The 12,463-nt window shown below is 45.0% G+C and overlaps 1 protein-coding gene across 3 annotated transcripts in view; it reads right to left on the bottom strand.

The window, feature by feature from the left end:
* NUP50 (nucleoporin 50) overlaps window positions 1-12,463 on the bottom strand; it is a 39,876-nt gene that overhangs the window by 26,343 nt on the left and 1,070 nt on the right. For all 3 annotated transcript variants that reach the window (XM_067559353.1, XM_067559355.1, XM_067559354.1), the window contains exons 2-4: window positions 10,960-11,038; window positions 7,723-7,806; window positions 3,339-3,534 (exon numbers count right to left, since the gene is read on the bottom strand). In XM_067559353.1, the coding sequence (XP_067415454.1) occupies window positions 3,339-3,534; window positions 7,723-7,806; window positions 10,960-11,028 (349 nt within the window). In that variant the 5' untranslated portion in view covers window positions 11,029-11,038. The remainder of the gene's footprint in view (window positions 1-3,338; window positions 3,535-7,722; window positions 7,807-10,959; window positions 11,039-12,463) is intronic.

The following is a 12,463-nucleotide window of genomic DNA, read 5'->3' as shown; positions in this document are numbered from 1 at the left end:
TTGGAATAGAACCCTTCCCTCTGTGCTGATTGGGAACTGCTTCTATAGTACCGAGGTTTAAGAGATGGTTTACTTCCTGACATAACAGTTGCTCATGAGATGGATCCCTGAAGGAATGGACAGGGAGTAAGGGTGGTTAGGAAGGAAGGAAGTAAAGTGGATGGAATAACTATTAGAAAGGATTTCCAGTACCCACTTGTCTGACATCTTTTCCCAGTTTTGTCCAAAAAAAAAAAAAAAGGCTGTGTCCGAGACGATGTAAATTATTCAAGTTTTGCAACAACTGACAATGGGCATGGTAGCTTGGGGCCTCAACCAATGCATCACAATTGATTTTTTTTATGTTGATGGTGTGAAGTTGAGATTTGGGCTGTTGTCAGTCTGTTTTTGTACCCCATCTCTTCTGCTGGGTTTCACAGTGTCTTAAGGTGGAGGGAACTGAGCAGGCTGGAATTTTTGTGATGTCTGAGATTTGCTGTATTTCCTTTTTTGTGCAGATGTGTAGATATCCAAAGAATGCAACATGGCTTTTGAGTCTTTTAATGTGTGGATGAATTCATCTGTTTTTCTGCAAAGAGTTTGGATCCTTCAAATGCTCTGAGAATGAATATATGTCATCGTCATCCTCCTCTTTTTCTTTGCTCAATAGAGGTGGAGCAGACAAGGAGGCTGATGGTGTGTGTCTCGGTGCCATAGAGAATTCTGGGGATCGTGAGGTACTCGGTACCGCAGTAGTGTAGCTACCGACTAATGGGGATTCTGGAGTTTCTGACACCAACAGGTCTTTGGAGAAATGGACTTCCTGTGGTACCATAGTAGCAGTCAGTACTGTTAAAGTCTGCCAAGAGGGGTAAAAACTGTCAAGAGGGAGCCAATGCAAGAGAATCAAATGGTACCTGTAGTCTTCTGTGATCTGAGGAATGGCCAGAAGATGGTGCTTTAGACTTTTGTGTAGTGGAAGTACTTGCTACCAAGGCACTTTTTGACTCCAGCAGTTCTGTTTAGTGTGCTCTCTATTGTTCTTCTCCTCTGATGGTACCAACGTCCCTGAATCTTTGCCCTTCAGGTCTTTAGGCTCAGTGATGGTACTGGTAGCTGAGGATCCTATAGCCTCGCGTTCGCAGTTCGGTCTGTATCGAGGTGGACAATTTTGCTGGGTCTCTTTTTTTTTTTTTTTTTTTTTAGGATTTCTGAGAGGAATCACCAAAGATTTCCTCTTTGAAGCCACCTGAATGTGATGTCCTGAGGATGCTTATGGTCAGGTCGGGCATTGTTGTTTGGAGAGAGGGGGCGGTCCCAGGTCTGAGGCTGGTCTAAGTGAACTTTCCATTATGAGGAGTCTGTGCTTCAGCTCCAGTTTTTTTTCTTGCCCTTGATTTTAATTTCAGGCAGAAAGTACACTTCTGTGGTACATGAGACTCTCTGATGCAGCATGAATGGCCATCACTGACTGGAACAGTTTTTCTGCAGGAGACACAGCATTTAAACCTGAGGGAGGCAAGCATGACCCTTTTTGGGTTTTGCTGCCCAAAGAGGAAGAGATTATGAGAATCAACTAAGGACAGGGAGATAACGGTTTTCAAAATCTGCTTCTTCCTCCCTCCATTTTATTTTGTTGAGAAAGAACTGAGAGTCATTTGCCCATGCAGCATGAGAGACCCTTGAGGCAGAGCACAAGATAAGGAGAGCACATGTACAGGCTGATCGGACATTGCTATCTAAAATCTCCAATCTGAGGCACAGGAACGTGGATACAACTATAGTGGAGGACCCATAGGGACATTACTCGAAGAAGAACCAATCTTTCAAAATGAAAAGTTCCATCTTCCAGCAGAGAACATGCGATGAATTCAATCCTAAATGATCGTTTTGGAAAACGGGGGTTATAAAGAGCAAGTTTTACCCTCTTCACTATAGTAAGCATGACCAGTGCTGGCTATTAAAATGATGTATTCAATTGTGTTCTTCAAGTAGTGTCAAAGATTGACAGCTGTTTCAAAGTCTGGATCAAGGTTTATCAAGCTATTTAAAATTTCTTAAAATTATAGGTGTCATAACACAATGTATGAAAGTCTAGTTAATAGGATAGTTTTGCAGTATAAGATGTTTAAATATTGTAAATGACAAGATTTTATTTACAAGGTAAACTGCATGTTTACAAAACATTGGAAAAATACTGAAGCCACAAAACCTGTTTATATAGAATCTAGATTTGAGATTACATGTTATATTTATAAAACATTCCCTTACTGATAAATTAGCTCACTAGAGAGCATAAAATCATACAACTTCGGGAATCAATTATCCAGCAGTCTGCAGCTAAGATGTCCACCTAGGAGCTTTTCATTAAAGGAAAAATATAAAGGATGACTCCACCACCAGAAGAAAATGGGACATATGCATTATGAAAACCCAGTTTGACTCCAGAAAACTAGAATCAAAAGTATTTTTTACAATGTATAAAAGATAGGATTCAAGTATAACCATCACTTCATTAGTTCAAAAGTTTTCCCATAGGAAGCTGCAGTACAGAAAAACCATTTCAGATTATTGTATCTAATGTATGTACAGTATTTCAGTAGTTGTCACAACTTATTTTATAAAATAATTATAGAATCAGGTGGCCAGAATTATGATTTTAAGATTACTTTGAAAACACAATGGCTATGTGGGGGTGGGGGGTGGGGTGGGGAATGGAAAATTACATTTCTCAGTGTGCTCAATTTGAATTTAAGTAAATTAGCAATGTGTTTTATACATAACAAAATACAACAATTAGTGTAGCTTGAAAGTCATTTAAAGCTCTTCTCTTAAGATCTAAATCAAATATTTAAAGACCATCTGATTAATCTTTCAGTGAAAGTTGCAACTGAAGCAGTCACATCTCATGGGTTATTTTCATTGAATTTTATTAATCTAAATTGTGGAATTTAGAAAAATGAGAGAAAATATTCAAGATTAAAATGAAAGTACTTTATCAGCAGGATTTCACAAACTTGGCATGCTATACCATGTTTTGATCTTCCATTTGCATTCATTCTCTTTTCAGAAAGCCTCCCATTTCTACTTAATCTACTACCAAATATGAATTAGTTTCCAAATTTCACATTTGGGGATCCAATTGTGTATATGATGGCTTGCCCTTCCCACTTGTTTAAAGTCTTCGTAAGAAACCCAATGGGAAATCAAGTTTTTTCTTTTACTGTTACAATGAAAAACGGTCACTTAAATTTTGGACCATCATTTTAGCTTAAATAAATTCATTAATAAGTTTGGAAATGTTTTTGTAATTACATGACAATTTTATTTAATACAAATAAAAGTATTAGTCAACTTACCAAATGCAGGCTGTGTTTCAGAAGTGGTCTTTAAACTGGTGAAAGGAGGAGTACTAGAAATACCACTGCTTCCATTCGACAGCCCTCCTAAAGGCTTTTTTTCTGTACCATTACCAAATCCAGAGAAGCCGCCAACTCCTTTTCCAGAAGGTAAAACAAAACCTTTAAACCCTTTAAAAGCCCCTCCACTGTCAGACTGAAATAAAATAAAATACAACCAGTTACATACACCTCATCCACAAAAATTCTTCCAGCTACTTAGTATTAATTGTCAAGGTTCCTTCAATGGTACTGAATCCCTACAAAAACAAAAAACCACAAGTGCTAGTGTTTCTGTAGCTACTACATTTGACAAATAAAAAAAATCATTCTCTAGCCCAGGGGTTCTCAACCGGTGGTACGCGTACCACTAGTGGTACGCGGAAGCCAGCTTGGTGGTACGCGAGGCAAACCGCGCCGCCGATTCCGCCGCCGAATCCCCCCCCCCCCCCCGCCGCCGAGAAACTCTGCTGCCGCCAATTCCCCCCCCCCCCGCAGCCGCCGCCGCCAAACGCTGCCGCCGATTCCCCCCCCGCAGCCGCCGCCGCCAAACGCTGCCGCCGATTCCCCCCCCAGCCGCCGCCGCCAAACGCCCGCCGCCGCCAAACGCTGCCGCCGATTCCCCCCCCGCAGCCGCCGCCGCCAAACGCTGCCGCCGATTCCCCCCCCCGCAGCCGCCGCCGCCAAACGCTGCCGCCGATTCCGCCCCCCCGCGCAGCCGCCGCCAAACGCTGCCGCCGATTCCGCCCCCCCCGCAGCCGCCGCCGCCGACAAACGCTGCCGCCGATTCCGCCCCCCGCCCCCGCCCGCAGCCGCCGCCGCCGCCGATGCCCCCCCCGCGCAGCCGCGCCGCCGCCGCCGCCGCCGATGCCCCCCCCGCGCAGCCGCCGATGCCCCCCCCGCAGCCGCCGCCGCCGATGCCCCCCCCGCGCAGCCGCCGCCGCCGCCGATTCCCCCCCCCGCGCAGCCGCCGCCGCCGCCGATTCCCCCCGCGCAGCCGCCGCCGCCGCCGATTCCCCCCCAGCGCCGCCGCCGCCGAGCCGCCGCCGCCGCCGCCGATTCCCCCCCCGCGCAGCCGCCGCCGCCGCCGATTCCCCCCCCGCGCAGCCGCCGCCGCCGCCGATTCCCCCCCCCCGCAGTCAGATCTTCACTGACCACTCAATCGATCCAGATAGGGTACCGCCATCAGACCGACCTAAGTTATTTTTAAAATCTCCACAATTTTCCCTCTGATGGAAAAATCAGGTTTACTTACCAGTAACTGTTGTTCTTCGAGATGTGTTAATCATATACATTCCAATATAGGTGTGTGCATACCCCGTGCACAGTTTCCCGGAACTTTTTTCCCCTTAGCAAGCCCTGTAGGGTCAGCTCAGGCGCCCCCTGTAGTACCGTGCTCATATCACAGTACATAGGGCACTGCCGACCCTGCAGGCCCTCAGTCCCTTCTTTCTGCCGACTCTGACAGTGGGGACGAAGGGTGGGTTTGGAATGGATATGAGCAACACATCTCGAAGAACAACAGTTACTGGTAAGTAACCTTGTTTTCTCTCTTCGAGTGATTGCTCAGATTCATTCCCATATAAGTGATTAAATAGCCATACCTTGGAGGTGAGTAGAAGTCAGCGTTGAGCTGCTCTCACCAGCACGGCCTTGCCGAAGCCCGCGTCCTTTCTCGCCTGCTGCACGATGGCATAGTGGGACATGAAGGTGTGGACCGAAGACCAGGTCGCTGCTCTGCAGATGTCCTGAAGGGGCACTCGTTTCAGGAAGGCCGTGGATGAGGCCTGGGCGCTGGTTGAGTGCGCTGTTACAGCTCCTGGAAGCGGCACCTTCGCCCGCTTGTAGCAGGTCCTGATGCAGGCGGTGATCCAGATGGAGATGCGCTGGGTGGAGATGGGTGAGCCTTTCATCCGGTCCGCCAATGCCACGAAGAGTTGCGATGACTTCCGGAACGGCCTGGTCCGCTCGATATAGGAAGCCAAGGCTCGTATGATGTCCAGCGAATGCCATCTCCGCTCCTCCTCCGAACCGTGTGGTTTAGGAAAGAACACGGGGAGGAAGATATCCTGGTTATAGTGAAACTGGGACACCACCTTAGGCAGGAACGCAAGGTGGGGTCTCAGTCGGACCTTATCTTTATGGAAAGCCGTGTAGGGGGGTTTGAGATCAATGCTCTTATGTCAGAGACCCTCCTAGCCGATGTAATGGCCACCAGGAAGGCTATCTTCCAAAAGAGGACGACCAACGGACATGTAGCCATGGGCTCAAAGGGGGAGGGTCCTGACAACATGGCGAGGACCAGGTTCAGATCCCAGGGAGGCACCGGGTCGCGGAACTGCAGGTATAGCCTCTCCACCCCTTTAAGGAACCTGACTGACATGAGGTGGGAGAATAAACACCGCCCTTCCTTTGGCTGGTGGAAGACTGAGATGGCCGCCAGGTGCACCTTTAGGTAGGCCAGTGCCAGACCTTGGAGCTTCAGATGGAGGAGATACTCCAAAATTGCCTGTATGGGCGAACAGCTCAGTGGGATACTCCGGGACTCCATCCAACAGGAAAATCACTTCCACTTGGCCCGATACACCACCTGAGTGGAAGGTTTTCTGCTGCCCAGCAGAACCTACTGGACCTGTATGGAGCAGGCTCTCTCTTCCTCCGTCAGCCACAGAGTCTCCATGCTGTCAGGTGGAGGGAGTCCAGGTCCGAGTGAAACAGGCGACCCTGGTCCTGTGAGAGCAGGTTGTAGCGCCTCGGGAGCAGGATTGGCGTGGCGATGGACAGGTCGAGCAGCATGCTGTACCAGTGCTGCCTCAGCCAAGCTGGGGCGATCAGTAGGATGTCCGCCCTGTCCCTCTTGATTTTCAAGAGGACTTTGGGCAGCAGCGGAATGGGGGGAAATGCATACGAGGGTCCCCGTCCAGTCTAGAAGGAACACGTCAGAGAGGGAACCCGGCTCGCGACCTTGGAGCGTGCAGAACCTCAGGCACTTCCTGTTCCAGGACAACGCGAACAGGTCCAGTTGGGGAACCCCCCCACTTATGGAAAATGGAAGTCACCACCTCCGGGTGCAGTGACCAACCTCAGTAAGAACAACCTGCTGAGGATATCCGCCTCATCGTTCCTGACCCCCGGGAAGTGAGAGGCAGACATGTGGAAGTCGTGCCTCACCGCAAAATCCAAAGACGAATGGCCTTCTGGCAAAGAGCCGAGGAGCGCGCTCCCACCTGCCTGTTCATATAGAACATGGCCGCTGTGTTGTCGGTGAGGCCCTGAACCATTCTGCCCCTCAGGAATCTGAGGAAGACCTTGCAGGCCAAGTGGACTGCTCTGAGCTCCCTGACATTGATGTGAAGACACCTCTTGTCTCCACGGCACGTGACTGGGACATCTCCTGAGTCACCCCCTGCTGTACCGGTCGCAGGGGGGAGTCCATGTGGGCGGCCTCGGGACACTTCTTTTTCTTCGGTACCGGTGCTGGCGGAGCGCTCTGCACTGAGGAGACGCTCGGTGCCGCTGGAGATCGGGATGGTTCGGAGTCTGGGCCGAGCGCGGACTCCATCAGTATCGCCTTCAGCCAGGCGTCCCGCTCTTTCTGGATCCCGGGCTTTAAAGCCAGTGGAGCCAGGCATGGCTCAACCGCAAGCCCCTAAGGGCAACTATCTAACTTACTATTAACTATGACTATCAACAACTACTTAACTCAAACAATGAACTGTACTAGAATGCTAAAGGGGTGCTACTTGCTACAGCAAGAGCCAAACGTTCCAGCAACCGTCACAGGCGGAAAGGAGGAACTGAGGGCCCGCAGGGTTGGCGGCGCCCTACATACCGCGGTATGAGCACGGTACTCCAGGGGGCACCTGAACCGACCCTACGGGGCTTTCTAAGGGGAAAAAAGTTCCGGGAATTTGTGCACGGGGCGCGCACACACCTATATTGGAATGGATATGAGCAATCACTCGAAGAGAGAACTGAAGATAATCAAACGCTTTGTTTCCTGTCTTTAGAAATGTTTAAGTGTTCAGAGTGCAAATCCAAAATGTTTTAAAGAACTTTCATCCTTTTTTGATAGTGGTATTTGTACTGTCCATATCCCACTCCAGCCTTACCATTGCTATGTGGACAGTTACTGAAAATACCTTCTGCAGCAAACATATCTATATTATTATATTTGAACAGTGTCTACTATGGCATCTTTAAAAAAAGCTTGTTATACAGGTTAAATTACAGGGGAATATACAATACGTAATTGTCAATAGAGCACATGTGGCACATGTTTCAGTATTAAAGACTGAGACTAACACATAATATTAGTCTTAAGTGTCTTACGTATTATATTTACCTCAAACCCAACATTTCGGCGCTTTGCTTTCTTAATAGCTCTGTTCTTCAGGACTTCTTCACTAGCCACTGAGAAAGTTCCCACCTGTAGGAAAAGTACAAACTGTGGAATCAATGGTGAAGTTCTGAGAACATGAGGGGTCAAAATACCCTACGGAAACCTACTATAAGTATTAGTCTCCTGGGTACCAACAGTTGTAATAACACAAGAATGGCCATACTGGGTCAGACCAATGGTCCATCAAGCCTAGTATCCTGTCTTCTGAAAGTGTTCAATGCCAGATGCTTCAGAGGGAATAAACAGAGTAGGCAATCATCGAGTGATGCAAACCATCATCCACTCCCAGCATCAGTAACAACTCACACTACCAACAATAAGATACACTACCAAAGTCCCAGAGGTCAAAGCTTCACAAATGAAAAGTGGAGAATAAGATGGTTAAAGGATAGGGAAGAAAGTGTGCTTTTAATAGTGGAAAAGAAACATTGATTTTATGAGCATTTATCTTATGAATGACCAGTTAGTAATATGAACAACTTTTCTGCTGAAAAGTCATCTGTCTTCTGCCAAATGTGACTTTAATCCTCCAGCTGACATTCAAGCAACTGTACAGGTTTGAAGAACCATAGTGATACAGTTCCTTAAAACAAAGAAATGAATTTCTCTGAAAGAAAACAATCAGGCACACTGTGTAACATTCATTATCACTCCTTATGTATCCTATCACTCTATTAATTTATGCACCAAATCACCATGCCTGCTGTAATTCTGCAATGTTCAATTTTATAAATTCCTCCATCCTCAAGTATATCATAAACTAGAGATTCTACTGTAGCATCTTTTTGCAATAGTTTTAGTGATTTATTACAGTGAGGACCAGCTTGGGGACAGTGCTTTTAGCACTTTTCCAGTATGAAGGAGAAGGAAGCAGAAAAAGCCATATAAGTTGTTTGGCGGGACTAGTCAGATACTTTGGGAGTTAGCTGGAAGTTTGAAACTACTTTCACATCCATCTCTCTCATATCATCCATTTTACTTCCCCTCCTCGTAAACCCAGTTTAATCTCATTTTTATTATGGCAAATAAATGACTTCAGAAATTCAGCTTTTTGAGATCAGAGGTTACAGAATACTGATGCTGAAGAAGTTAATCCCACATCATTAACAGATGCCTGTACTACTATTCTTGTGACCTACATTTTGGCCTTGGCATGTTTTTAGATATAGACTATGTGTGGCCGTAAGTCACCATAAATCTTCTAAAAGCTGTTGCATTTATAAGCATTAGTTGGGAAGGTAAAATCTGACAACCATAACAGAATAAATGGAGGACTTAAGACAATTTTTTTTTAAAATGCCCATTCTTGAAAAAGTATTGATAATTTTAGATCTGATTTCTCTCATTTTCTATTGGCCTAAGTTTTAACATTTCGAGTACTACAAAAAACTAGTATAACTTGTTTATAAATGATGCAAGAGTGCAGGTCTTAGTATATTTTGACACTATTTCTTTCATCTAGGTTAAATGTGTTGTTTGACCAGTATCTAACTGTTCTGCCACCACCACAGAGGAACTAAGCAAAGTGTTCCACGTTAAAAACAAGAAACAGTTAATTTGGAGGTTAACTACTGCTTAGCTATATAGAAGCTAAGTGTGATCCAAACAGAAATTCTGTACTTGGCTTTTATGCATGAAGCCTCAGTAATGGCATGGCAGTCAATTCAGTCACTTCTAGCTGTATCTCAGGCAGTGAAGGCCTTGGTCCCTAATCAATCTTGGGGTAAGTACTGTAAAAGCCCTTCTACTCCACATGCATCTTAAGAACACAAAACCCTTCAGCATTCTAAGAAATTCACAAGTCTGGGTTCCCACTATAAATTTAACATCCTTTACTCTGTGCAAAAGGACTTGGGTTTCTGAGGCAACTAGCTCCCTTGCCATAATTCTGGCTACATAGCTAGTAAGGTGACCACATTAAGAAATCCTGGGACTTAAAGTATTTTCTTCAGCCACATGGCACACAGAAGACCAAAATTCAACCTTTTTTGTGTGATTTATCTGCTTTAGGAGGAGAGCAGATAGATCACACCAAATGAAGTGTTCCTTTCATTGTGACTGAATAGTCTTCTTCAAGAGCAAAAGGAAAGTGAAATTGCCAGTGAACCCCATAACCTACACACATCAGGCCTGTCTGAACTAGTGTTAGGCATGAACTCATCACAGTATGCTACTATTTAAAAGTAGCTTCTGAAAAGGACTTAAATTGGGACATGTGGACTATTTTGTCTACTGCCCTAAAAAAGTTAGAACAAAGAACAGTTTGTTACCCCAACATGAATTCATTTTAAGCTGTAGATTAATAAGCCATTTGAACTGTTCATTTTCTTTCTCAGCCAGTTATGGCAAACAATTAGCTTCATTGCTCAATACATGTTGGGGACTGTGATGTGGTATATACCCCATTCAGGCATCGAAAGGGTTAAATGTGGCTCTGACAGACCAATTAACTCAACTGGCTGCACCTGGAGGATGTGCCAGCCCTAACGATAAATCCCAACTCTGAGATGGGCTGGGTGGTTAGCATAAAAAAAAGGAAGTTTGGAGCAGTAGATGGAAGCTGCAGTCACTCGGGTGCGGGGGGAAGCAGTCAAGGAAGAAGTCCAGAAGAACAGTTGGCCTTGGGAATCTCTCAAGTACAGAAGTCTGGCTAGAGATCAAGAGAAAGACAGAGAATATCGGGGTGGAGCAGGCTCCACTGATGAGGAATCCTGACAAAAGGGTAGGATCTGGAATTCCAGGGAATGAGTTCTGAGAGTTGTTCCGTGAAGGAATAGAGCATGGGGAACATAAAGGCATGAAAGGTCAAGTCCAAGGAGAGTGAATTTGGTTTAAGTGTATACTTTTGGTTGTGGATTTGTGGGAGGATTCCAGGGGAGAGCCCTGTGAGTCCTGGTCCTGACAGAAGGATGAACAAAGCGAGAGGCCACAGGCTGCAGTAGAATGAAGTCCAGGACAGCTGCATTAAGGAGTCAAAAGGAACAGACTTTGGCTGCTAGTTATAGGGTCTGTAGACTAGAACTCAGTGTAGTGGGAGGGCCTAGGTCCCTAACAGCTGCTGGGGATGGTGGTGTGAGGCTCCTGAGAAAGGCATAAGCGGAAAGACTTCACTGTGGGTTTTTTGTTAGAGGGAACCAGTCATTTTATCATCTTGCTTGGAAATGCAAAAGTATCCTTTACCTCCTCAGCTTCATCCTCCTGATCCCAATTCCTGTCAGTCAACTCCTTCTCTGCAATTCTCTTTGCCATTTTCCCACACCTGTGTAAGAGGTTTCAGTAATCAGCAATTAAAATAGTGTCAAACTGATTTTAAAAGGAACCAAAAACTAGCTAGAATGATCCTCAATTTGTATTATCATAATGGGAAACTTGAAATTTTATACAGAAGTTGTGTAAAATTGGAAATATTAATGAAGACTTACACACTGCAGCCTCAACTTACAGCTTGTCACATCACAGAGGATGCAGTGATTAGCCACTATTTGACATTAAGTTTAATCAATATTACGATGACCATACTGCTTTGTAAATCACGTTCTTGTACATGAAAAATAAAGTTTCATCGCATCTAAAATACATGCCGTAGGAGACCTGAAGAATCTTAGGCTAAATGTAAGAACTACTGAAGAGTCAAAGTTAAACACATTGCTCTTGAAAGCAAACTGTGGAAATGTTATTATTCCATCAACTTGGCTTAACTATTTTTTTTTTCCACACCCCTGACCTATGTAGTTAAAATGACCTACTTTTCTAGTGTTGACCAGGCTTTATGTTGTGAGCCATTTAGGTAACCAACATTTCCCCCTGCTCCACATCTGTACAGTAAGTAGCACAGCGAGATTCCAGTCCATAGGTAGGGATGATAGGCACTAGCTAATATTAATTAAATCCTAAACAGGGAGTTTCTCAAGTTATAAAACAACGTGAGACCACCTCTACCCTAAACCCTGTATATACAGTGGGCAACCATGCAGTTCTTGGCATATAAACTCTACTGGAAGCAAGACAGAGGAGCGTGAGAGACTGGGAAAAAATTGGTTTTACTTTTAAAACCCAATATATATGTGTATAGCTATCCCTCACTTATTGAACAAGTACACAAACCTATTAATGTAACATGAGAAATTTAGAAATACACCAGGAAATGCAAAGATTAAGGTTCTCAGCAATGTTAACACACACATTACGCGTACTTCAATATAGCATAAGCGGGCCTAAAAAAATTAAAAATGAAGTGCAAAGAAGTGCTGCAGTTTAAATTAGTTTATTAGAAGTCTATTTTGGGATATGTATTTAAGATAATGGGCAGAGACAGTAAAATTCATGCAAGTGAGTTATTGCATTGATTGGTTCTAAGTTCTTTTGGGCATTGCATGTTTGTTTATATGTCCCACTTATCCGATGCCCAGAGGCCTGTGATCAGCCCCATGTAAACTCAAGACTTAAAGTGGAGGTTTTTAGTAGTTATGAGTTAAATAATTCCAAAATGAAAAACTAAATGGATTAGTCTCAGACTTTATCCCAACGAAGCCACCAGGATACACAATGGCCAACCCCAAAGACCATGAGCCAGGGCTCAAAAGAAAAATGACGAGCTTGACTTAAAAAATATTGAGCGTTTAAAAAAAAAAAAAAAAACCCTCACAATTGGGCTTTATTTCCCACCTTGTTTCTCAGCCTTTGT

This window comes from Emydura macquarii, unplaced genomic scaffold (genome assembly GCF_026122565.2).
Source record: "Emydura macquarii macquarii isolate MOO-44397 ecotype Brisbane River unplaced genomic scaffold, CSIRO-AGI_Emac_v2 contig_2205, whole genome shotgun sequence".
Taxonomy (NCBI): domain Eukaryota; kingdom Metazoa; phylum Chordata; order Testudines; family Chelidae; genus Emydura; species Emydura macquarii.
This window is presented reverse-complemented; position numbering and strand designations above follow the sequence as displayed.